This window comes from Talpa europaea (genome assembly GCF_964194135.1).
Source record: "Talpa europaea genome assembly, chromosome: 11".
In the NCBI taxonomy this organism is placed as follows: domain Eukaryota; kingdom Metazoa; phylum Chordata; class Mammalia; order Eulipotyphla; family Talpidae; genus Talpa; species Talpa europaea.
Window position 1 is genome coordinate 68,280,237 of NC_140078.1, and position 27,316 is coordinate 68,307,552.

General features: G+C 44.5%; 1 protein-coding gene across 3 annotated transcripts in view; it reads left to right on the forward strand.

Moving 5' to 3' along the window:
* Nucleotides 1-11,567: 11,567 nt before the first annotated feature.
* The window catches only part of RFT1 (RFT1 glycolipid translocator homolog), a gene marked incomplete at its 3' end in the record, with an annotated part of 34,546 nt that continues 18,797 nt past the window's right edge, over nt 11,568-27,316 (forward strand). Inside the window, exons 1-6 of one of the 3 annotated variants that reach the window (XM_084246737.1) lie at nt 11,568-11,832; nt 15,913-15,998; nt 17,585-17,701; nt 18,829-19,018; nt 19,839-19,940; nt 24,672-24,809. In XM_084246737.1, the coding sequence (XP_084102863.1) occupies nt 11,770-11,832; nt 15,913-15,998; nt 17,585-17,701; nt 18,829-19,018; nt 19,839-19,940; nt 24,672-24,809 (696 nt within the window). In that variant the 5' untranslated portion in view covers nt 11,568-11,769. The remainder of the gene's footprint in view (nt 11,833-15,912; nt 15,999-17,584; nt 17,702-18,828; nt 19,019-19,838; nt 19,941-24,671; nt 24,810-27,316) is intronic. The other 2 variants (XM_084246738.1, XM_084246739.1) reach the window with 2 other exon arrangements.

The following is a 27,316-nucleotide window of genomic DNA, read 5'->3' on the forward strand; positions in this document are numbered from 1 at the left end:
GTGGTGGGAGGAGTTACTGACTTGGAGGCTTAAATGAAGTGAAGTAGACTGAGCTCTTCACCAGCACCTGTGGGAAGGTTGGGGGCTATCAAGCTTTGGGGTCAGGTTACCCCCCACCCCTGCTGTTTTCTGACCTTGAGCCAATGCCTTCACCTCCTTAGCTGTAAAATGAGATATATAATCCTGACCTCGAAGTCTCCTGTGAAGACTGCAATCATGCAGGTAAAGATCCTAATTCTCTTGGCACACTGTAGAGACTGTTAGGACAGTGATGTCAATCATGTCCCTTGCAAATGGTGACATAATTCAGGGCATGTGGTAGGTCACGAGGCCTGAGTTGGGAGGAGTGCCAAAGGCAGTCAGGGTAATCCAGGGCAGCCAGGAGGGTCCACTCCTTCAGATGGACGTTCTGAGCCTCAGGGAAGTCTCTGCCAAGCTGCAGCTGTATGAAGCAGACTCAGCCACCCGGAGCAGGAAGTCAGTGAAAAGTGAAAGGCAGGCAGGCAGAAGGGACTGAGATGTATGCTCAGGGGTTCTGACCTTTGGGGGTCACGAAAGCCTCAGTGAAAATGTCAGCCCTGACCCTTCCCAGAGGTGTGATTTTGTGTAAGTTACTTGAACAGGACCTCACGTCCCTCATCTATAAAACAGGGGAGACATCCACGCCCATCCCTTAAGGTATGTTGAGGAGGTGAACTATAATAATACACCTGAAAAGTACCTGGTATGTGCCTACACCTGCCAAGCACTTAACTAATGGCAGTAGTTACTATTATTTAACATCATTTAACAGTAGTTACTATTATTTTACTGAAGGTTGGGCCAGAGCTTCAGGGCATGAGTGAAGGGAGGTGGCTCCTTCATAGCCTCAACAGTGATTTCTGGGCTCCAGTCGCCTCGAAGCCTACTTGCATCCCAGCTTGGCCCTCTCTGAGGGAGAATTCCTCTAGTTTTCACAGGGATAAGGTTTTTCTTTTTGTCAGAATGGATTGGGGGACATGTGGCATTTTTTGCCAGCTCCACATGTTCCTACAAGGTTTCATAGGAAATGGGTCTGGATATCCAGCCCTGAGGAGCTGACGCCCCCGGTGCAGCCTGAGATATATAATCCTGACCTCGAAGTCTCCTGTGAAGACTGCAATCATGTAGGTAAAGATCCTAATTCTCGGGCCTCCCCGGTGGCGCAGTGGTTGAGCGCTGGGTTGCGAAGCTGCCTGCGGCCTCTGCAGCAACGGTTCAATACTCAGCTGCTCCCCGGCCACTGGAGGAGGGTCCCGCATGGCGCGCAGACCTCTCCTGCTGCCCGCTGCTCCCCTCAGCAGTGTACTTCGGTCCTTCTGCCTGCTCTGCTCCCGCTCTGGCTCTGGTGAATTCTCTCACCCTCCCGCGCTTCTGACTGTACCCAGTGCTTGTATAAACAAAACAAACAAACAAACAAACAAACAAATAAATAAATAAATAAAACAATAAAGTCAATCATTCAATCTACATTTATAAAAAAAAAAAAGATCCTAATTCTCTTGGCACTCTGTAGAGGCTGTTAGGACAGCGATGTCAATCATGTCCCTTGCAAATGGACACTCTGCGAAGGTTCTCCCTGCTGACCCTGTGAAAGTAGGCCTTGGGATCGTATCACCCTGCCTTCTTGACTTCACAGCACTTACCAGGATCTGGGGTTATCTTATCAACTTGGTTATTGGTTTACAGCCTACTTCTCTACACTGGGAGGAGAGTGTTTTGAGGCAGGGGGTCCTTGTCTGTATCTTAGAGTCCAGTTTTGTGAAGAGCACTTCATAGGTATTCATAAATATTTGCAGAATGAATATATGCTGAACAGGAAGGCAGAAGTTTTACCTTCATGGAAGGCACAAAAGAGCACTGACAGTGATGCAGGAGACCTGCGTCCCAAGCCTAGCTCTGTACCCAACAGCTATGTGACTCTGGGTCCCAGACTTCCCACATGTGCCATGAAGTCTTTAGATGATGAGTTCCAAGACCTCATGGTTCCAACATTCTATGCCCCGGGGGAAGGTTCTGACACATTGCAACTCTACGAAGACTACTCAGCCACTGCATAGCAGGAAGTCCCCACAATGAATGCAACCAGGTCTGTTTTGAAATATGTTCTTATTGGCTGCATCTGAGCCACGAGTACACTAAGCCTAGAGAATTCTACCTTCCCTCAGAGCTGCTTTTCTTAGCATGTGACTTAGGGTCCCCAGCACAGGAGCACATGCAAACATGCACATTCATGTACACGCTCACACACTCAGTTTGCATGGATATACTGCTACACCTGCACACACGCACTTCTCTACCCTTGCTCATAGGCGCACACCACACAACACAGGTGAACACTCACCCCGAGGTACTCATGTACATTTCACATTCACATACACACTCACATTCACACACTCTCACATATACACAGCTGCTTACTATACATACACTCACATGAACACATGCAGTCACACTCATTGCACATGGTCATGTATGCATTCACCTGTACCCACACATGCTTATAGTCACACACTCATACTAGCACATGCTCACACACTTTCGCCTTATATACAAATGTACCAACAATCTTTTGCACACATGTTCATACACTCAACCTGCCTACGCACGCTCAGAAATGTACATTCTCACAATATAGTCACAATATCACTTACCCACTCACATACTCATACATGCACACCCATACACATTCTCACATTTACTATCACAGATGCTCATGCATGAAGTCTTGCACAAACTCATTTAGTCACATACACTCATACACCCTTTGTTGCACAAGCCCAGGTCCCACCCATCTGGCAGCTTGCCCCTCCAGAGTCAACTAGGCCTGGCCTCATCTAACGGCTGCTTTCTGCTTTCTTTGCCATATTGGTTCTATTTATTTTCTTAGCTTCAATGAACATATTTGGAGAAGAATCTATTTTTGCCTATCTGGAAACATATTTCCCCTCAGCTGTGAGACTGGCACATCATTGGGAAGGCTGCTGGCAGCCATGGGGTGGGGTGGAAGGGTGGAGGATAGAAACCAGAGAGCCAGAGCTCTGTGGGCTTTGGAGCCACAAAGGTCTGGGTGCAAATGTCAGCTCTGCGCCTTACTTACATAACTTATCTTATGTAAGTTACTTCAACAAGATTCACTACCCTCATCTACAAAGTAGGAGTGACATCCAAGCCTATTTCATAAGGTATGTCAAGGAGGCTAAGTGTAAAAATACACCTGAAAAGCACCTGGCATGCGTCCACACCTGCCAAAGGCTTCCTGGGACTTTTTGGCCACCAAAGCAGGGGTCGCTGCCCCTGAAATCCTTTTCAAGTACTGCTGAACTCAGAGTAGTTGCTCCCCACCAGAGATAGGTATGGCTGGGAGAGTCTATAGATCATCTCATCCCTCTCAGTTTTCAAATGACAAAAAAATAAAGAAAGAAAAGTAACATGAGTTATATTTAGTGAACATTTCCTCTGCACCAACCTATGTTAAGCTCTCTGCATGCATCACTTCATTTCAGCCTCATAACCATCTTGAGAGATTGTGCTGTTATTCTCCCATTTCACAGATCAGAAAACTGAGGCTCAGAGGGGTCAAGGGAACTTCATATTGTACACATCACTGGGGGAAGAGTGTGGCCCTTTGTCTTCTGATTATTCGGACCCCTGCAGCCTCGCTATCTCCAGCACTCACCCTGCAGAACTGCCTGGAGATGACTGGGGTGGTGTGGCTGGCCCTGGCTGTGGTAGTGTCTTTAAAGTGGGACTCCTGCACCCCTATGTTTATAGCAGCACAATTTGCGATAGCTGAGCTTTGGAAACAACCCAAAAATAGAAGATGTGGTACACATACACCATGGAATATTACTCAGCATTCAAAAAAAGATAAACACATGCAATTTGCAGCAACATGGATGGAGCTGGAAGGGATCATGCTCAGCGAAATAAGCCAGAAAGAAAAAGAAAAATACCAGATGGTCTCACTCTCATAGCAGGAATCTAGAAAACCTAAATAAGGGACCAGGAAAAAGAATAACTATAAGAAAGAAAAAAATCAAAATCAACAAAAAACTATGAACCAGAGACACACTTGGGGGGGTGCGCGGGGAAAAGAGGGATTGGGGTCAAAATCAGGGGGTTGCAATTGTATGGGGAATATAAAAATAAAAAAATAAATTAAAAAAGAAGGTATTATCTTGAGAGTGAATGCATTACACAAATAATTATAGAATAAAGAAGAATGCCATAAATCTTAAAAAAATTAAAAAATAAAGTGGGACTCCTGGAGGGTAAATACGTAGGGGATGCCCTCTTGGTGCTCTGGGTGGCTGCCACACTCTGTCAGTTTCTGGCTGCCAGATTTTAATCACACATTGGCGTCAGGGTGGTACAGAAGTCAGTAGGCTGGGCAGACCCCTGGAAGGCTGCACTGCACGGACAGCCTCTAAAACCCGAGGCCTTTGTCCAGTGCCTCCACCCTTTTTGGCTCAATGTCCCTTCCTTCAGACACATGCTCCAGGATGACAGCTCTGGGAGGCAGAACAGGGCACATTTTCATGCCCCAAGTAGAGCCCATGTGCCTCTGCATCCCTTCTCGGTCCTCAGTATGTCAGCACACAGTAGGTGCTCAGTAAATGTGAGCTAAAAATGAAAAGAATCAAAAACAGGCAAAGGAACTTAATAGATAAGTCTCCAAAAAAATATACAAGTGGCTAACAAGCACATGAAAAGATGCTCAACATCATTAGTCATTAGGGAGATACAAATCAAAACCATAGTGAGATACAAATCAAAACTATAGCGAGATACCATTTCACACCCACTGGGACAGCTGTCATCAAAAAGAGGGACAATAATAAGTAGCGGTGAGGATGCAAAGAAATTAGAATCTTCATATATTGCTGGTGGGGATCTTCATATATTGCTGGTAAATTGGTACTGCTACTGTGCAAGACAGCCTGGTTGGCAGTTCCTCAAATGGTTTAACATAGAGTTGCCACAAAACCCAGCAATCCCTCTTTTAGGTACATACCCAGGAAAACTGAAAAAATGTCCACACAAAAATATATTCATAGCATTATTCATAATAGGCAAAAATAGTGAAAACAACCCAAAAATCCATCAGCTTCTAAATGGATAAACAAAATGGGCCATAACCATAATACCCATACCATGGAACACACTCAGCAATAAAAAGGGATGGGGGCCTCCCTGGTGGCACAGCGGTTAAGCGCTGAGTTGCGAAGCTGCCCGCAGCCTCTGCAGCACCGGTTCGATCCCCTGCCGCCCGGGAGGGTCCCACATGGCGCGCAGACCTCTCCTGCAGCCCGCTGCTCCCCTCAGCAGTGTATCTTGGTCCTTCTGCCTGTTCTGTTCCCACTCTGGCTCTGGTGAATTCTCTCACCCTCCTGCGCTTCTGACTGTACCCCGTGCTTGTATAAATAAATAAATAAATCTTTAAAAAAAAAAAAAAAGAAAGAAAAAGGGATGAAGTATTGACACAAACCACATCACGGATTACTCCAAAACGTTGTGCTAAGTGAAAGAACCCACAGGCAAAAGGCTAATTCTGTATTATTCCACTTATATGAAATATCCAGAATAGGCAAATCCAAAGAGACACAAATATTAGTGGTTGCCAGGAGCTGAGGAGGGGAAGGGGAGTGCCTCTAATAAGTATGGGGTGTCTTTTGGGAATGATGAAAATGCTCTGGAATTACATGGCGGTGGTGGTTCAATTCTGTGAATGGACGAACACTCCCTAAGTGGTACACTTTAAAAGTGCTGAATTTTATGTCACAGAATTACTTTTTTAAAGTGTATTTTAATATGTTTAAATGTGTCTAACAAAAAAGGTAAAAAGAATGGGAGTGAGAGGTAGAGGTCCAGAAATACTAAATGCTTTTCCATGGTCACAGGGAGAAATGTCAGAAAATATAATGAAAGAAAATATAATGAAAATGACGTGTAACTCCTATTTGTGCTTGGCATTGTGACTGCATTATCTCACTTGATTTTCCATAGTTCATCTGGCAGGTATTGGTGTTATCTTCATCTGTAAAATGGGGATACTAACTCACAAGATTATTATATAATTAGAGGCCCACCTTATAAGATTGATGAGAGGATTAACTGAGGAGCTATATGGAGAGTGGGGGCTTGACTCCAAGAAAAGACTCTCAATAGTAATTGTTATTACACTTGTGGGGGTCATGGACCCATAAGCAGAGAGCCTGAAGGCCAGCCCCCTGAGCAGCACCCTTATTTGTGATGAGGCATTTTCCCTGCTGGGTGTCAGCCACATGTAGATTTGCATGCATATTCCCACACAAGGCATGCACCATGTGTGACCTTACAATCATGCTTTCATACCCACACTCACATATAAACTCACAAACATGTATCGATTCATGTGCATGGACACATGCACCCACACATAGACTTTACTCATCAGAAAGCACACCCTTGCAAATAGGCCTGCTTACACATACAAGTGCATACTCATTTTCACCCCACACATGTGAATACATGGCCTGAATTTGTACTCATTCACACATGCTTGCCCATGTGTCAGAAGAACTCACTCTTCTTCTCAGGCCCACCAGCTCAGCACTGGCCACAGTCCAGTGGCAGAACTTCTGCACTTTGGCACGGGCATAGCTAATTCCTGGGTTCTCCTATGGATTCAGCAAGTCCCCTGATTTGAACCTGTGGCCCATTCATGCTCACATCTGCTCCCCGTGCCTAGCACAGAGAGGTGGCTCTAGAATCTAGGCTGCAGTGAAGTGAACCAAGCTGAGGTGTGCACATAGAGGGTCACTCTCTTATTTCTGCACAAATCAATGCCTACTAACTCCCAAATCATGGGTAGGCCCCGGGACCCAAGGCCATGCTGTATACCCTTCCTGACACAGAATAGAATTTCCCCAAGACCCTCACACAGGCACCACTCCCAGCCCCTGCTGCCCTGACCACTGATGTAAGGCCCAATCCCAAGAGCAAGACCCCTTGAGGGTTGGACAAATCGAGGGCAGATCTCAGAACTTGCTTTGTTGCCTTAAGCAGACACTCTCCCAGTCCACAGGAGGCAGCTTCTCCAAGGTGCCTGAAGGTCTGCTTTTAGGCAGTGCTTCTCAGGGATTGGTCCACTGTATCAGAACCATACAGAGTGCTGGTTAATGCATATTACTAGGTCCCTCAACCTTCCTGCAGCAGAACTGCTGAGGTGGAGCCTAGGAATCAGCATTAACAATAAGCATTCTGGTTTAGTCCTGACTCAGGGTCTACAAGTCACACTGCTTGGGCCTCCCACATGGTGCAAGGGGTTGAGACACAACCTGTGAAGCTGGCCACAGCCACTGCAGCACAAGTTCAATCCCACGAGTTTTGCTCCCCCCAGGGAGCAACACACATGGCGCAGCAGACCTCTTCTGACTTGCCCGCTGCTCCCCTCAGCAGTGTATTTCAGTCAATCTACCTGTTCTGTTCCCCACTCTTATCTCTGGTGAATGCTCTCCTCTTCCTCCCACCCCCGTACCTCTGGCCAGTACCCCAACTCTTGTATGCATAAAAATAAAATAAATCTTTAAAAAATAAATAAATAAAAGTCAGACTGCTAGGTGTAAATTCTGGTACCATTTGCTAGCCTTAGGCAGATCTTTTAACTTTGCTGAGACTCAGTTTCCTGGTCTGTAAAATGTAGATGAAAATGGTACCTGCCTGCTGGGGCTGCTGTAGGAGTAAGGTGAGATCATGAAAGTGGGGTATAAGGAGCAGTGCGGGCTCCACACAAGTGTACCACTAGTAGACGGTGGCATTCTCATACCCAGGGACTTCTGAGTGAGGGGCAGAGTCTTTAGGTTCTTCTGGGCAGCAAAGAAACCTTGGCAGGACAGGGCCCTCGCCCAAGACGCCCTGCCACCTAGTGGCTAGTGTATGGGACCAAGCCCAGTGCTAAACCTCTACCCAGCTGAGGTCCAAGGCCCTCCCTGCCAAAGCTTCCACCCTGCCTCCCCGCCCTCTGGTAGCCTCCTCTCCCTGCCCTGCTGCCCTGGGAGCCTAATTGGATTGGTGTCAACCCTGGCACTCCCTCCAGCTTTGTAATAAAATAGCTGGCTCAGGTCAGTTTTCCCTGGCAGGGAGGCCAATTGGCCCAGAAGGCAGGAGGGAGGGGAAAGCCTGGGGAAACAGCTCCTTCAGTGATCACCAATTATAGTCTGTGTTCTCCAGGGATCACTTGCTCCCCAAACCAGGTGAACTCCAGTAAAGAACTCTTATTTGTCTTCCTTCCCTTCCTAGTCTTTCATCCGTGGAGTCAATGGAGATCACCTGGAATTAGCAAATTTTTTATGTAAAAGATTAGGCAGTAAATATTTTCAGCTTGTCATAGCTACATAGTAGCTGTAGACAATATGCAAACAAATGGGTGGATGTGACTGTGTTTTGATAAAACTTTATAGACACTGGAATTTGAATTTCATGTAATTTTCATGTGCCATGAAATATTCTTCTCTTGATTTTCCTCCCCAATTATTTAAAAATATGAAAACTCTTCTTAGTTGCAGGCCATACAATACTCGACAGCTAAATGACTGTATGCAGGGCCTCCCTGATGATGCAAGGGGTTAAGATGCAACTTATGAAGCTGTCCGCAGCCACTGTAGCATGAGTTCGATCCCGGCCAGGGAACAACCCACATGGCGTAGCAGACCTATTCTGTCTCACCCGTTGCTCCCTTCAGCAGTGTACTTTGGTCAATCTGCCTGTTCTGTTCCCCACTCTGTCTCTGGTGAATCCTCTCACCCCCCACACCTCTGGCCTGTACCCCAGCTCTTGTATGCATTAATAAATAAATCTTTAAAAAAAAAAAGGACTGCATGCAGCTCAGCCCTCAGCACAAGACCACAGAGTGTGCCATGCCCAGTTCGTGCCAATACCTCTTACAGAGGGGAAGTCTTTGGAGAGGCTCAGCATGGAAGTGGGGGAAGCTCAACCACTGCAGCAGCCTTGCTAAAGTCCACCCCCCCCCCCATGTGACCTAAGTTCTCTGGGATTCAGATATGGGAATTCTTAGGTCTCCTTCTGGACCAGAAACTTTTTGAGGGCAGGTACATTACTCTTCATCCATTTGGAGTCAGAAAGGGCCTGGATTCAAGTACCAGCTTGACCACTCCCTAGCTGAATGGTCTTGGGTAAATTACTTAACATCTCTGGGCCTCAGTTTCCTCATCTGTACTACTGACTTCCAGGGCCATTGAAAGGATTAATACCTCCCTGTACAGTGCTCAGACAGGTACCTGATGGAGTCAGTGGTCAGTGCTCCTTGACTTTCATCACAGTTTCTTCTCCCCAACCCACCCCAGCCCCCAGCATGACTATGAGCACAAAGCGCCTGTTGAGTCTCTCCTTGCTAAGTGCTAACATCCAGACTGAGAGAAAAAGGGCCCTGATGTCTTTCCCAGAGACCCCTGGGTGTACCCTGGACTCCTGAGAGACCTTGCCCTTTGGACTTAGCTTGGAGCAATTCTCCTTTGGTTTCTTTGTCCCCAGGGAAATGATTCCCTTGTCCCTCCCAGACCAGCCCACCTGGATGGCCAGGATTAGGAATGTGTGGATATGAAAAGCACTTGACTGGTTTTGCTACAGGGAAGCTACAGAGGAGATAGCTGCTTGGCTGGGGATAAGGGAGCAGGAAAATACCTTGCCCGGCAGCACAAGATCCAGGGAGTTTGGCAGGCTGCCCAGGTCAAGGCCTTGGGCATCCCCTCATTCAGCTGAATACCTTGACCCTCCAGCACTTTGCTCTCCTCTCCAGTTACATTCATCTCCCAGGTGGGTGCCCAGTTTGCACTGCATTCCATAACAGCATGCCTCCTTCCCCTCCAAGAGCCTCTTACCTTACTTGGTTTCATTCTTTCAAAGCACTCATTGCTATGTGAAAAATATTGTTTGTTAGTTTTTTTCTTTCTTTCTTCTCCATTCAACTAGAATTTGAGCCCCTTGAAGGTCAAACTTTTGTCTGCCTTAATCCTTATGACTGCTCCCACAGGGCAGATGGACAGATGTTATCTCCTATTTAATAGGTGAACGTACAGAGGCCACCTGGTTGGTAAGTAAGCAGCAGAATGAGGATTTAGGACAGGTCTGTCTGGCAGAAAGTTCACATTCTGAGCCCCTGCTGGATGACAGAGCTTGGTGAATCTGGCAAGATGGGGGATGGGAGGGGTGGTAGCACACAGGCCTTGAGCTCCTTAGTTTGATTCCAGCAGCAGTAACCAGACAGGAGGCATTTATGAGAGTCCTAGGAATATTCTCTGTCACTGCTGTAGAAGCAAAACAAGGTGGGTTGTATTCCTGAATTCTTGGAGTTCAAGGACTGCTTAAACAGAGGCACTTACTCTAGTCTCTTCACAGCAAAGCAGACTTTGTTAAGATCTATAAAGGGTTACAAAGTGCTTTAGAGATGCAGTCTTAGCCTGGGCTACTGTAACAGAATACCTCAAACAGGGTGGCTAAAACAACAAAATTTACTTCTCACAGTTCTGGAGCCTGTAAAGTCCAAGATCAAGTGTGGGCTGATTCTGTTCCTAATGAGAGCCCTCTTCCTTCTTTGCAGACAGCTGTCTTCTTGTTATATCCTCACATGGTAGAAAATTCCCCTCTCTCCTCCCTTCTTATATGGGTGGAAATCCCATTCATAAAGCTTCCACTTTCATGATTTAATCACTTCCCAAATACTCCACTTCCAAATACCATCACATTGGAGACTGGGGTTTCACCATCTGAAGTTGGAGAGGACACATTTAGTCCATAGCAGGTACTGACTGTTGTAACTCAGAAGTCAGGAGAGAGTGGCCTGGGACAACATAGGGAGTACCCTCAGGGATGGCACTTTGGTGGGAGAAGCAAAGTTCAATGAGAAAGGGTCTGTTTGAGGGATGGTAAGAGCTCCCAAAGGCTAGAGGCTAGACTTTGTTGGAAAAGGACAATGATGGAATGATAGGTGGTTGAGAAGATTGGCAGGGATCAAATCACAGAGGACCTAAAAGAGATTGAGAAAAATTGGGCTTCCTCTGTCTGCACAGTAGATAATAAAAACACCAACAGAACAGCTGATTATATATATTGGGCGTTTTATGGCAAATTTAAGATAAAGAGCCTGGGGTTCACACCATCCAGGTATACATTGTGTAGATTTGAACAAGTCACTTCATAACTCCGAGTCTTATCTTTGACAATAGGACTCGATTCTCAGCCTGAGGATTACACAAAGCCACACGTGAAAAATGCGGTCTTTAACGTTCTAACCCTAGTTTTCCCTCTGTAAAATGGGGACAATTCCTGCCAGCCTAACTCAGGGATCTCCGTCTGCGGTTTTGTAAGTGAAAGTCAAACGGTAAGAATCTTGAGTTAACGAATGAGTTCTTTAGCTTTTTTGGCAGATGAGGCCAAGATAGTTATTATTTCCTGGTTTTTAGGCTGAGACCTCAGAAAGGGCTTCGGTTACTTTAACTGCCTTTCTTCGTCCTGGTCACAGTGTTTAACTTATTTGGGATAGGGAGGGACGGGCCCAGAAGATAACAAAGAAAGGGAATGTAGTGGCGCTGGGATACTGACGTAACCCACCGGCCCCACTTAAAGCGGTTGCCCCGCCTCTGCTGTGCAAGATCGCCAATCAGCAAGCGAACATCCAAGTGACGTAATCTTCTCGCGACAAAGTCAGAGGGCGGTGGCATTTCCTGGTGACTGAGACCCGGTGCCGAGACTATGGGCAGCCAAGAGGTTCTGGGCCAGGCGGCCCGGCTTGCCTCCTCTGGTCTGCTCCTGCAGGTACTCTCTGCCCGGCAGGCTCCAGTCCGTCTGACAGCCGGGATTTGCGGGGAGGTGGCCCTGGGGCCCCGGAGAACCCGCCCTGGGCCTGACCCACTTCTGGCCTGGACCCCCACCACGGAGGGGTTCAACAGGAAGCGGTGGTGGCGGAGAGGGCATGCCGGAACCCCAAGTTGGGAGCTAGCGTTCGGTGTCCCGACTAGGAAACTGCAAACCACTTTCTTTCTGAGCATTGTAATTGCCATATGGCAGTTAAGACATGGTTAGATCAGGTGACAGGGGTGCCTTTGGTGCTTTAGAATCTGATCTTTTTTACGGCGAGTTCATTTTCTCCGTATCCACCCCGGACCCTCAAACGCCTTTAAATTCTGACTTCAGAGGGATGATATGCTATAGCCAGGAACCAGATACCTGGACTTAGGCAGTCCGAGATCGGCTTCCTGGTTCTACCATGTGCTTGCTGCGTGACCTGGGACAAGCAACTTCACCTAGACTTCAGTTCCTCATTAATTAAATGGGGATGATAATAGTATCTAGCTCATGATGTTATGGTGAGGCTATATTGGGGTCATCGAGATAATTGCACTTACCACAGTACCTGACTCTTAGTGTACACTTAGTAAATGTTAACTGCATCTTCCTTCTGGCTATGTGACTTGGACAAATCACCTCCCCTTCTTGTCCTGGTTTGCATCATCTGTCAGATATAGTACATGCCAGCTGGTCCAAACAGCAGCTAAAGAGTCTTTTAACCCTAGGAACTGGTCATTCTTAGTCAAGTGTTTTAATTCTGTGTCTCACTCCTGAGCCATTCAACCCATCTTCACAGATGTCCTGTATCTGCCCTCGCCTTTAATTTAGTGTTTTCATGGAAGTTAGGAGAAGGAACCAGAAGGGATTAGGCTTAAGTTTGGACCTTGTCACCTGTTAGAGACCGAACTTGGAAAAGTTGCTTGACTTCTCAGCATAAGTTTCTTCATCTTAAATGAGAACAATAGTACAACCCCACAAGGTTATTAGAAAAATTAGATGAAATGCCAGTTAAGTGCCTAGCACATTATATGTACTCAATGCTTTTTTTTTTTGGTATTTTTATTTTGGTAATAAAGGTTTTTATTATTGTAATAAAGATTTTTTTAAAGATTTTTCTTTTGTGGGGATGAAATGAGATAATCTATGTAAAGTTTGTAGACAAGCTTTCCACAAGATTTGTGCTTTACAGACATTCACCTAGACCTTAATTAGGTAAACCCTAAGTTTACTTTTTTTTATCTTTTTTTTCCTATTTCATGTTAATCAAATAACTGCTTGAATTCAGTGCTTTACCTACATTATTGATTGACCTTTGATAATAACATTACTCTGGTTTCATAAAAAAACAAGTCATAGTAGAAAACACAATGGACTAGGCTGCTCATAAGATCAAGATAGGTCATTTTGTTGCTGTGTGATATAGAGCAGAATCACTTTGCTCTGAGTTGTCCTTGCTTCCTGTGCATTTATTTGGTTGCTTTTAAGGATCAAGTCATTAACAGATGTGAAAGAGTTGTTTCTGAACTATAAAGTCCTTTGCAAAGTTAAATGAAGACTGCTGCTCCACTGTGTGAACAAATGCAGGCATTCCTTATTTACTGCTTTTTATTGCTCTTTGCAGATACTGCATTGTTTGTATTTTACAAATTGAAGGTTGTGGCAACCCTGTGTCAAGTAGGTCTCTTGATGCCATTTTTTCCCAATAGAATGTGCTCACTTTGTGTCTCTGTCACATTTTGGTAATTCTCACAAAATTTAAAACATTATTAGATCTGTTATAGTGAGCTGTGATCAGTGATCTTTCATGTTACTGTTGTAACCTTCTGCCAGTAAAAAGATTATGACTTGCTGAAGACTCATGATAGTTAGCATGTTTTATCAATAAAGTATTTTTAAATTAAGGTATGTACATTGCAGGTTTTTTTTAGATGTAATGCTATTGCCTGCCTAATGCACTACAGTATAGTATAAACATAACTTTTTTTTTAAAGATTTATTTATTTATGCATACAAGAGCTGGGGTACAGGCCAGAGATGTGGGGTTGGCGGTAAGAGGATTCACCAGAGACAGAGTGGGGAACAGAACAGGCAGACTGACTGAAATACACTGCTGAGGGGAGCAGCGGGCAAGACAGGAGAGGTCTGCTTCGCCATGTGGGTTGCTCCCTGGCCGGCCGGGGATCAAACTCATGCTGCAGCGGCTGCGAATTGCTTCATAGTGTGGTATTTAACCCCTTGCGCCACCAGGGAGGCCCCTAAACATAACTTTTGTATGTATGGGAAACTAAAATATTTGTTTGACTGGCTTTATTGCAATATTCACTTTTTTGCAGTGGTCAGGAACCCAGGTTTGCCTAATAGTGGGTAGCATTAGCAACCTAGAGCTTCATTAGCTCAAATCTTTGTTCACACAAATTAGGAGATATGAATTTAGCCTGAGTCAGAAGTCAGTACATTTCTTAGACAGTGATAACTTAGAAGTTAACATAAGTGTGTGCATGTGATTTTGTAAAAATAGCCATCATCTTTAGGATTCTTTAGTGTTTAAATTCAGGCCTGTATCCTTTCTCAGATCACAGTGCCCACACTTGAAGTAGCGCTGCAGATACATTGTGTTCTGCAAGAATTTGAGTGCTTACTCAGTCTTAACTCTGAACCACCTACAGTGAAAGTATTAATGCCTTTTATGTATATGCATCTTTCAAAAGTGCTTTTACCTTCAGTCTCATTTGATCATTTTTATCAATTGTATGAAATAAGTAATCTCATTTGATAGAGGAGGAAATGGAGGCTTATAAAAATTAGAGCATAATAGACCTCATAGTTAAATGGTGAGTTGAGACCCTCAGCTGAGTGCTTTTTCCATTAAGGGCTCCATGAGTTAAACTTCCAGCTTCTAAGATGGAGGACAGAATTTGGTGTGTATGTGTGTATGTATTTGTATGTTTCTAAAGAGAGCTACAGAACTTTCATCAGACTCTCCATAGGTCACTTTTGAAACCATAAAGGTTAAGATTGTGATACCTTGGTTTTGGAGAACCCAAAACTGCTCCGTGACACTCCTGGACAGTGCTAAACTATACCCTCCTTTTACAGTCATGCATTTTTCCCCCCGGAGATTTTCAGTCCAAAGTAGTCCATTGGAATACTTTGATTGAATCTTCCAGACTGCAGCTATTCATGGATAATTTTGAGAGTGCTTGGCGTAGAATGATTTGTCATATGCTCTGGAGTGCGCTAAAGTTACACCTTGGTGCTGCTAGAATGCAGGTGGAGATGAGGCTTGCACCCCAGCCAGCATCCCCATTTAGCAACTTCATTTATCTGCAACCCATTCTTCTCTGTCTCATGGGAAGAATGCTTTGCTCATTTGGTTTTCTTGAATTGATGGGTTTGGAAGTCTCATGATACAGCCCTTTCAAATGGCAATAGCTGGACTCTGTCTTCATTTCCCCCTAGTTTACATTATCTCATTACCGCATTTGTTGAAAAGGTATTGCAGCTCCTCTCTAGAAATTGGTAAATATTCAGTAAATAAAAGCGGCCCTTTCTGCTTCCTAGTTGATAAAATTGAAGTTGAAAGAGATTAAATGTCATTATTGTGGTCCCCAGATACTACTAGGCAGAAAAAGAAAGAGAAATTAGACCCTAATTTCTAGTGAGTCCAATAACCCAGCAGATCCTGCTTGCTATATGTGTACCGTTTCTGAACAAGCTGAAGGGAGGGGCACTGTGAAGCACTAACTAGAATTCTTTTTGCCTCTTTGGAATGCCTGACGTTAAACTTAAAGAAAATCACTGAATCAATAAGCTAGGGAGACCGCCAAGGGTCTTCCTGTGTTCTTTGACCACTGAACAAGAGTGCTGAGACCCTGAGGAATGAAACTGCACAAGAAGTGCAGACAGGTTGAGTGTTTTAGAGAGTCTCACGGGCAGAGCTGCTGTGTGCCATTGCATCTCATTAGGGAGGCAGTCACATTGTTTTCATATCAGCACAGCAAACATTCCTGACATAATTTATTCCTATGCATTTTTCTTTATCTGTAGGTGTTATTTCGATTGATCACCTTTGTCTTGAATGCATTTATTCTTCGCTTCCTGTCAAAGGAAATCGTTGGCATAGTGAATGTAAGGTAAGAAGGGCTGGTGCCTGGCATAGTCCACAGCTCACCCTGGTCAGGTTTTCTCCAAATTCTGTACCTGTGTGTCACCCTCAGATTCAAGAAACAAGGGCCTTTACCAGAAACTGTTGAACAGTGGGCTAAGGGAGGAGTGTGCCGGGTGGGGGAGGATGAGCTGGTGATGCTGCTTTTAATGGACCCATGGAGTGTTTTCCATTAGCAGCCTTCAAATGCACATTTCTCTGTCAGCTGTTCCGGTTTGCCTGCTCTTAGAGCCCAGGAGAGGAGTGGGAGTAATTTATTGCCAGCCCTGTCTCAGGTATAATCCTGTGTTCTTGTCCTGCTGACAGCAAAGGAAGCAAGAATTCTGCAGTTCGTGAGGATGTACTTCATAATTACAGGGCTGGAACAGCCACCTTCCTTCCCCCTCAGTGACTTTTATAATTGGAAAATGGTGGTGGGGATGAGAACTTGAGTTCTTGTCATTAGTGCCTTAGTGGCTCTTAGAAAGCTGATTTGCTTTGTCTTTTAGACATGGTTTGTTTTTTACTCTTGTCTCTTCTGTTCAAGTACACCTACACTTACTTTGTATTCACAAACAACACACAAGTATATGGAGAGTTGTGAGTGCTCAGAATAGCTCAGGTATCTCCTCATGTCCTGATAAACAAGACAGTATGTTCCATCACATCAACTTCACACCAAACATATGCACTTGGCTCTGTTCTTGGAGCTCAGTGAGGGACTCACATTTTGATATGCAAAGGAATCATCTGAGAGCTTTGCACTAGGTAAGGTTGAGGAGGGACCCAGGACTCTGCATTTTGGTGCGCTCCTCTGGTGATTTTGAAGTAGGGACCATACTTTTAGAAATACTGTTTTAAAAGGAGGAAGGAAGAGAGCCAAATCCTCTTAGGTACTCAGACTTTAAAGCACTTTGGGTCCTTGCCCAGCCCATCTCTCCCAGATTGACAGGTACTTACTTTTGCAGTCCTTATCTGGTCATCCTCCCCTGCTAAATGTGTGGTTCAAGCTCCTCATTCACAGTGTTGCACAGAATCACTGGATGATCCCTGGACAACCTCAGAGACTGTAGCCCTGGGCAATCCTCACTCTGGTTTTGTCTGCCTGTGAGGAAAGGAAACCTTAGCGCTTCTCACTGAATTGTAGGAAGGGCCACCTTGGTGCTGCCCACCTTGGAGGTGTACAGCAACCTGGACTGTAGCAGCCTTGTAGTGACTGCAGCCGTATTGTCAGCTTCTATTACTAGGGCCATTGGGTCACCAGTTTCTCAGGGTGACCAAGAGGTCCCCTTGCTGTGTGGGGCCACATCTCATGCTGACAGTCACGGCCACTGTGGCAGTTTCTGTAACAGCGTAACATTCAGTAGGCACGTACTTAGATGTCTCTTGTTTGGTTCCAAAGTGTTGTTCAGGTCGATCAGCCTAGTGGGGGGTCCTATAAAAGCCCAACCCCTGCATCACCACCAGTGATTTATGATTGAGACTTTGTTTCTGGCCTGTTGCTGGCAAAAACTTAGCCATTCTCATTATGAAAAACACTAGAATTTCTATCAATTCTGCTTTTTTCCTTTATAGGCTAACGCTGCTTTACTCCACCACCATATTCCTGGCCAGAGAGGCCTTCCGCAGGGCATGTCTGAGTGGAAGTGCCCAGCGAGACTGGAGTCAAACCCTCAACCTCCTGTGGCTAAGGTGAGCTGTGCTTTGCTAGGAGACTGTTGCACAAAAGCAAGTGTAGTAAGCGTTGCAAGCTAAATGGCTGAGGTATAGCCTAAAGCTCAGTTCTCTAGCTTTGGTTTTGCAATGGGTTTCTGGAGCCTTGGTTTGGGTCAGGAAGGGAGAGCTTCTGTGCAGGAGCAGCTTCTTGGCTAGTTTTCTCTCTGGATGACTGGAAGTTGGGAGGAGGGTTCAGGTAGGAGTTCTGAGCCAGCTTTCTAGCCCTGTTTTATCCAGCGGATTGTTTCCGCTGTTCCTGATAACCACTCTGATCTCCACTGGGATTGTGCCATCTTTTTATTCCTAATATTTCCCCCTGTAGTATTTTCTGTGCTTTTAGCAACCACTTAGTCTTAGTATTTTTTGAAAGCCTTTTAGGGGTTTCATTATGTATTTCTTCAATTTTGTTATGTTGATTTCAGTTCTGAACTTTTAGAATGTTCTTGAAGACCGAGTACATCAGCTAAAAATTATAATGGCTTTTCTGCAATTAGATTCCTGCAGGGAGCTGGTGGTTGAGGTTTTTTCCCAATGCTGTCTTTGCACAACTCCTTATTGCCTCGTGGAAATGACTATCATAAGGGCTGGTAGGTGTTCATTTTATTAGGGAAATGACTACCATCATTTAGGTCTCTATGGTACACATATAAAGGGATACTGTGCATTGGACTATTGGTTATTTGGGGTGCAAGAACCAGCAATGTACCATCATTCAGTTATTCTAAGTGCAGACATCAGGCACGTACTTTCTGGAATCTGTTTATCAAGTCAGTATAACACAGTGGCTAGGAGTGAGGGCTTTAAAGCTAGGTCAGGAACGGTCCTGCTTCTGCCTTCATTAATGTTCATGACCTTGGCCAAATTATCCAGTACCTGTCAGCCTTAGTTTTCTCATCTCTTAAATGGGGATAATAATGGAGGATCATTGTGAGGGATCATTGAGATAAAGGAGTGAATCATAGTGCCTGGCATGTAGTAAATGCCTTAATACATGATAGCAATGTTTATTATGACAATTTTTTCTGTTACTATTTTAATATATATTTATTTTTATATTTAGTATCTTAAAAAAAACTTTTCTTTCTTTTTTTTTACTTTTCTAGTGTCCCCCTGGGTGTGTTTTGGTCCTTTTTCCTGGGCTGGGTCTGGTTACAGTTGCTCGAGGTGCCTAATTCTAATGTCGTCCCCCATTATGGAACTGGAGTGGTGGTGTTCGGTCTCTCAGCAGTGGTGGAACTTCTGGGAGAGCCCTTCTGGGTCTTGGCACAAGCACATATGTTTGTCAAACTGAAGGTCAGTTTCCCTTCTGCTGTGAATGGCAAATGGGAAGAATAAGGGAAAGAGTATTTTCAAGAAATGCTTTTATAAAAGAGAATGATTTTTCAAACCTACATCTAAAAAGGTATTTGGAAAGAGGTAACATGGTCAGTTTAGTTCATTCACTTAAGATTTGTCAGATGAAGTGGGCTAAAGTTTACTTCTGCTGTTCTATTAATGAAAAAGTTTTGCTAATCTGGAAATTGTTTAAATAATTTAAGAAGGCTACTTTTTCTGACTCTTTCTAATGATTTACTTCATGGTATGCTGATAACTTTTCATCTTTTAAAATATATAATTTGATTTATACAAAAAAGAAGTATAACATCTACATAATCCTTGCAGCATGATAGCAGACTGATGATCAGAGAACCTACCACCCAACCCAAGTAGAACTTCACTGACACTATGTCCAAATATGTGGCTCACCCCCACCCCAATAACCCCTCTCTATTTGTCATTCCTTGGCTTCTTTAGTTTAGTTTTTTTTTTTTTTAAAGATTTATTTATTTATACAAAGAACTGGGGTGTAAGCCAGAGGTGTGGGGCGTGAGAGGATTCACCAGAGACAGAGTGGGGAGCAGAACAGGCAGATTTACTGAAATACACTGCTGAGGGGAGCAGTGGGTGAGACAGGAGAGGTCTGCTGTGCCATGTGAGTAAGCTCCCTGGCCTGGATCCAACTGGTACTGCAGTGGCTGCTGATAGCTTCATAGTGCTGAGACTTAACCCTTGCACCAGCAGGGAGGCCCTTTAGCAATGTTTTTAAAGTGCACTGTTCATCACATGTTTGCAGGTGATTGCTGAGAGCCTGTCAGTGATCCTCAAGAGTTTCCTGACAGCTTTTCTTGTGCTATGGTTGCCTCACTGGGGACTCTACATTTTCTCTCTGGCCCAGGTCAGTTATGACTTCTTTTTTTTAAAAGATTTTATTTATTTATACGAGAACTGGGGTACAGGTCAGATGCATGGAAGGGTGAGAGAATTGACCAGAGAAAGAGTGGGGAGCAGAACAGGCAGATGGACCAAAGACACTGCTGAGGAGAGCAGCGGGAGAGGCAGGGGAGGTCTTCCACACCATGTGGGTTTCTCCCTGGCTGGCCGGGAATCAAACCTGCGCTGCAGAGGCAGCGGACAGCTTCACAGCTCTGTGCTCAACCTGCTGCACCACCGGGGAGGCCCTCAGTTAGGACTTTTAACTTTCATATAATGTTTCTTCACTGGGTCTTTCTTCTTGTTCCCATTGCTACCCAAATTTCATTTGTAGTATCTTGCATGCAGGATAGGCTGGAAGCTCTAGAAAGATGGTCTTGGCCCTGCTTCTCCACTGGCTGCCTTGTTCATCCTGCTCCATGCCCTTGACACCATTGATGTCTCCACTGGTGACCCTGCTGAGGGCCACATCTCAGTCTCATTGTCAGACATAAAAACTCTTTTAGACATTCTGTGGGCAAGCCAGTATCTAACCGATCTTTGATTGTCTGATAGTCTTATGGAGGAATGAAAAAAAGGCAGTGAGGGGGTGGGGTGGGATTCAAGTTGCATGTGTGTTATTTTTCCTGGATTTCAATTAGTTGTATCAGAATAGGAGGAAACTCTGCCAGGCCTGTTTTAAACTTAGATTAAAATTTCACATAATTCAGAGGGCATGGATCGAGTTTTTTTCAGTTACAGTTTCAGTTTTGGCAGTTTTGACTTCATTCCCATCTTTCATTTCCTTCTAGTTCTGGTTCATATTTCTAGTTCTAATAAAAATATAACTAGCATACAAATGCTAATTTTAAAAATGAAACCTAAGAGCAGATAGTTAGCAGAGCATCTTAAGATACAATGTGGTTTGTAATTGTTCTTAATGTATGGGAAGACAACTTAAAATTCTTAGTAATAATTTATGTGAAAATCTTTCCTGTGCCCTAGGGAAAAACTTCAAATATTTTTGTGAAATACAAAAGCTAGATATAAAATTACAAAATAAAGTATTTCAGGATAGTTATTTGTTAATTATTTTTACATACTTTTTAGATCTGGGATTATAGTTCTCAGCATTCATCAGTGTTTTTGATACACTCTTCTTAATAGGACACAAGGACCATAGATATTGGTTGTCTCTTCCTGGAAAAGGCACTTTCATTATTATGCCTTTCTGATTATTATAGCTCCCACCCCCGGATATGTCATATGGCATGGGTCAGCAAGGGCAGTTCTGAGTTTATTTGCTTCCTTGTCATAAGACTTCTGAGAGCATTTCTCTCTGGTACATTCTCTGTCTGTGTGAGAGGTCTCAGAGCCAACAGCACCTTATAATAGCAGGTGAGCTCCACCCAAGGCTCTGGGATTCCCCTTTGTCTAGCATCCCTCCAGGGTCACGGCATCATATGTCAAATTATTTTTTTTTTAAGATTTATTTATTTATACAAGCACTGGGTACAGTCAGAAGCGCGGGAGGGTGAGAGAATTCACCAGAGTCAGGAACAGAACAGGAAGACTGATGAAACACACTACTGAGGGGAGCAGCGGGAGCGGCAGAAGAGGTCTGCGGGCCATATGGGACCCTCACCGGCAGCCGGGATCGAACTGACGCTGCAGAGGCTGTGAGCAGCTTCACGGCCCAGCGCTCAACTGCTGCGCCACCGGGGAGGCCCCATATGTCAAATTAAAGGATAACTCTAGACTATACAAAGAACTCTTAAATTTCAACAACAGAAAGACAAACCACCCAATTAAATAGTAGGTAAAGAACTTGAATAGATGTCTCTCCAAAGAAGATATACAAATAAATGATCAATAAGTATGAGAAAAGTTGCTCAACATATCATTAGTCACTAGACAAATGTAGACTAGAACCATAATGAAATATTGCTGCTACTCATTAAAATGACTATCATCATAAAAAATAAATAAAACAAAATAACAAGTATTAGCAAGGATATGGAGAAATTAGAGCCCTCATATACTGCTGCTAGGAAGGTCAAATTGTATAGCCCCTGTGGAAGACACTTTGACAGTCCCTTAGGAATTTAAGCATAGAACTGCCATATCTTCCAGCGGTTCTACTCCTGGGTATATAACCAAAAAAATTGAAAACAGGTGTTCAAACAAAAACTTGTACATGGATTTTCATAATAACACTATTAACAATAGCCAAAAAGCAGAAACAACCTAAATATCCATCAACTGATGAATAGACAAATTGTGTGGTAGATCTATACAATAAGATATTATCCAGCCATAAATGAAATACCATTATGTGTGACAACACAGATGAACTTTGAAAATGTAATACTGAGATACTGAACACCGTGTATTGTATAATTCCACGAATATGTAAAGTCTAGAACAAGTAAGTCCAGAGACACAAAGCAGATTACTGGTGGCCAGGGAATGGAGAGTGACTGCTTAATGGATATAGTTTCCTTTTGGAATGGTGAAAATGTTTTGGAATCGAAAGTGGTGGAGGTGTTTGTAGAACATTGTGAATACACTAAAAACTACTGAATTGTATGCTTTAAAATGGTTAAAATTGTCCATGTTATGTTAGTGAACCAAGTATTAGGATACTTTGTGAAAACTACCCGCAGGGTCTTACTATTTTCCCTGGCTCTGGTGACTGAGAAGATGAACAGAGGTGGAGAAGGGGGCCTGGAGGAGGCTACTTGTCACAGAGGATGTTGGCCTCAAGTGGTGTGACTCACAGCAGTGCTGCTCTGTTTGAGGCAGGAAAGAAGAAAGATGTGGACGGTGGACTCTGTCCCCAAGCGTGCTTGGGTGTGGAGAGCAGAGGAGCCCAAACCTGCTAAACTGAGAGTCCTCTTACTCCTTGCTCTGTGCCTTCACTTCAGGAGCAGCTGGGTGTTTCCAGGTTGGGCATTGTAGGTCCTGTTGTTGAAATTGTGTGCTCTCTGTTCTCAGGGGAAAGATGGTCGAAAGGAGTTTGTGAACAGGTGTGAATACACCTCTTCAACCGGCACACAAACCTCCAGACTGCTGCTTTTGGCCAGAAGTCATCCTTTTGTCGCAGAGGGGTGGAGGGAGGGGTCCTCATGTCACCACACCCTTTCCTTCTCTATCCTGTAGTAGCTCTTGCCCTGCCCATACACTGGCCAGAGAGGAGGGAGCAAGCAGCTCAGTTTTGCTTTGTAATCATAAGGTCACAGGTTTCCGGGGTTTATGGAAAATCCCCAGTGCTAGATGGCAGTCCCTGGATGTTAGATTAGCCCAGCGGGGACACATGGATCCTCACAGGGTGCTGTTCTAGGTGGAAAAGTCGATCCTTTGGCCAAACATGAATCTTTTGAGATCATATCTGACACTTTGGTGGTGACTGTACTAATAAATATCTGTCGTGGAAATTCTGTTCTGCCTGCCCTGAAGAACTTCTGTGCTCCCGTCAGATGAAGTATGTGCAATACTTTCCCCAGAGATGCTACAGTGGAGCTGGCCTTAAAAAGTGCTGCTGTTTTCCAGAGGGTGAGGTGTTGCTGAATAGAAGGTGCAGTTAATTAAAACAATTCTATTTCTTGATTGGCCTTGGAGGTCAAATTTATAGGCAAGTATTAATTATGCCTATATTAAAACAGTGTAATTTACCATACAACCCAGCAATTCCACTACTAGGAATCTACCCAAAGAACACTAATTCAAAAGGAAATACTGGGCCTCCCCGGTGGCGCAGCGGTTGAGCGCTGGGTTGCGAAGCTGCCCGCAGCCTCTGCAGCACCGGTTCGATCCCCGGCTGCTCCCTGGCCACTGGAGGGGGGGTCCCGCATGGCGCGCAGACCTCTCCTGCCGACCGCTGCTCCCCTCGACAGTGTACTCGGTCCTTCTGCCTGCTCTGCTCCCCACTCTGGCTCTGGTGAATTCTCTCACCCTCCCGCGCTTCTGACTGTACCCAGTGCTTGTATAAATACAAACAAATAAAAAAAAAAAAAAAAACCCAAAACTTCAGTCCTTTAAAAAAAAAAAAAAAAAGGAAATACTAATTTAAAAGGAAACCTGCCCTCCTAGGCTTTTTGCAGCACTATTTAATAATAACCCAGATAGGGAAACAACCTAAATGCCCCCAAAACAGCTGAGTGGATCAAGAAGATGTACTTTTCGTCACGCTCCCTTGCTTGCACTCACGCGCGCACATACATTCTTTCTTTCTCTCCCCCTTTCTATCTATCTAAAAAAAAAATTAACAACAAAGAAGATATGGTACATATATACAATGGAATGCTACTCAGTGTTCAAAAAAAGATAAACATGTTATTTGTGGTAACATGAATGGACCTGGAAGGGATTATGCTAAGCAAAATAAACCAGAAGGAGAAAGAAAAATACCGGATGGTTTCACTTATATGTGGAATATAGAGAAACCAAATAAAGGGTCAGACAATGACAAACTTTAAAACTAACCCTTGAAAACTGACCATAGATCTGAGGCATCCAGGAGGGCAGAGGAAAGAATGAGAGGGATGAGGAGAGCACAGGGGACTATGGTAGAGGACTATAGGTGCTTTGGTGGTGGGAGAGCTAGTGACTACACATGAGGGGAGAAATCCTATAATGTCAAAAAATTTAAGATGTAAAACTGTACTTCATTTAAAAAAAAGTATATTTCAAAACTTTTTTTTTTTTTTTTTTGCAGCTTTTCTATACTGCAGTTCTTGTGCTTTGCTATGTTATTTATTTCACAAAGTTACTGGGTTCTTCACAGTCAGCCAAGCAGCAGACTCTTCCTGTCTCCAGAATGATGGATCTGTTACCCAGTGTTACAAGAGGTAGAGTAAGTAATGAATTTTCTGTCATCACTTTAATCACAGACGCTGGTTATCTTTGAGGGTAAAGAGCTATAACTTCATTGTCGTAATAGTAAAGATAATTTGATAGTTCCTATTTACAGAGTACTTCCTGTGTGTTTCTAAATCTTGGCACTATTGACACCTGGGACTGGATAACTATTGTGGGGGCTGCCCTATATATTACCGGATGTTTAGTTGAATTCCCTATCTTTATCCATTGGGCGCCACTCCTAGTTGTGACAACCAAAAATATCTCTAGACACTGCCACATGGTCTTGTGGAAGGAGGAGGGGCAAAATTGCCCCAGTTGAGAACCATTGTGCTAGGCCCAAATGCTTTACTTACTGCTTATTATGACAACTCTGAGGCTGATGTTCTCATGATTCCTGCTTTAGGGTTGAGAAACAGGTTTAGGGACTAAATACCTGCCCTTGGTGAGGGTCAGAGTGAGAACAGGAGCCTGTTGTGGCTTAAGTCCCAGTAGAGTACAGGCTCCAACCACTGTGCTCCTCTCTCAATTCTGCTGTGTCTCTTAGTTTCCCCAGGTTGACCTCTAGTACAGGCAGTCCAGAGTGCTGACAGAGCAGGGATGACCTCCCATGGTTCCTTGATCTAGTGTCAGGCCAGACTTTCAGGTGATCCACTTTCCCATCAAGACCTCTGAAGACTCCAGATGCTGATATGTACAGTGAGGCATAATCTTTTTCTACTCAACTCGTCAATGTCAGTGACTTTTATTTCCTGGCTCTTGTGGGGTCAGGGCCATGTCATGGGCTCTGGAGTCGTACTCATGATCATATGCCCCGGCGCCTGTCGGATACTTTAGGAACTGCTCCCTTGGGTGCTGACCTGCTTTCCTTTTGCTCAGACTTGCTTGCTGGCAGGATGTGGTGCAGTTACTTGAGGTAAGGCCTCAGTTGGACTTCTCCTTATTTATCTTTTGTGATTACTTGGGGGGAAAAATGTAAAATATTTGGGACCTCATTCTCAGAATTACAGAATCCTGTTATATAACTTTTCAAGAAAAACCAACTATTACATAACAAAGCCAGATATGTCCTCATTTGTTAGATAAGAGTTCTCTGATCAACTAGATCTTACCTTTAGCTTACATCAGCATGACAATTTTTGGATACCATTGTGCTGCATCTGCCAGCTTAGAGGAGAATTCAGGATTGCTTCCCTTAACTGCAGTTTCTGCCACCTGCCCACAGATTGGGTCTGAGAATATAGAAAGGTCTCCTGAGTACTTTCAGTGACCACCTGTACCAAGGATGGTCAGCTTTTCATACTGGGCCAGCCTCCATGCCCGAGCACTATTTTGGAAAGGAGCTCAAGGGTCATTAATACAGGCAATAAGAGAGTAGGGCCTTCCCAGTGGCGCAGCGGGTTGAGAGCTGCACTGTGAAGCTGTCCGCAGCCTCTGCAGCATGAGTTTGATCCTTGGCTAGCCAGGGAGAAACCCACATGGCGTGGCACACCTCTCCTGCCTTACCCACTGCTCCCCTCAGCAATGTCTTTGGTCCGTCTGCCTATTCTGCTCCCCGCTCTCTCTGGTGAATTCTCTCACCCTCCCATGCCTCTAACCTGTACCCCAGTTCTTGTATAAATAAATAAATATTTTTTAAAAATGTACTGCACAAAAGAAGAGAAAGGGTAAGTCTGTCAAGTGTGTATTTATTTATTTAATTTTTTAAACAATTTTTTTTAATATTTCAGCATATTTATTTATTTATTTATTATTTATTTTTACAAGCACTGGGTACAGTCAGAAGCGCAGGAGGGCGAGAGAATCCACCAGAGCCAGAGCAGGGAGCAGAGCAGGCAGAAGGACCGAGGCACACTGCCGAAGGGAGCAGCGGGCGGCAGGAGAGGTCTGCGCGCCATGCGGGACCCTCTTCCGGTGGCCGGGGAGCAGCCGGGGATCGAACCGGTGCTGCAGAGGCCGCGGGCAGCTCTGCAACCCAGCGCTCAACCGCTGTGCCACCGGGGAGGCCCTCAAGTGTGTATTTAACCTGTGATGGACACAGAATGTTTCCTTATGGGTCAAATGAAGATACTAAGAATACCTTCCTCCTAAGCTGGAAGTGAGAGGCAGATTAGATGGGCCCTGTAAGGTGTTTAATGCTGTTGCCTAGCACAAGTGTGTCCACAAGTGACAGCAGAGACCATCCTCTCCATCACCCTGCTCCTCTGAGAACAGGAATAGCTCCACTGGACCCTCCTAGCAAAGCAGATTCTGATGGTATTGGAGTGAGAGCCCCAAAGTACCCATGCTCATACTATGGATAGGAAGGTGATTGCTGGGCTTCAGGGGTCTTCTGTGGATTTGGGAGGCAGCAGATACAGACATGAAACTTGTAGAACTCTCTCCAAACCTCATGACTCTCATTTTTAGAGTGAGATTGTTGCTCTAATGACCTGTGAGGCCCCTCTCAAGACTTGTGAAAGTATTCGAACTTTGACAAGGAACCCTTTATAACAACTGCCA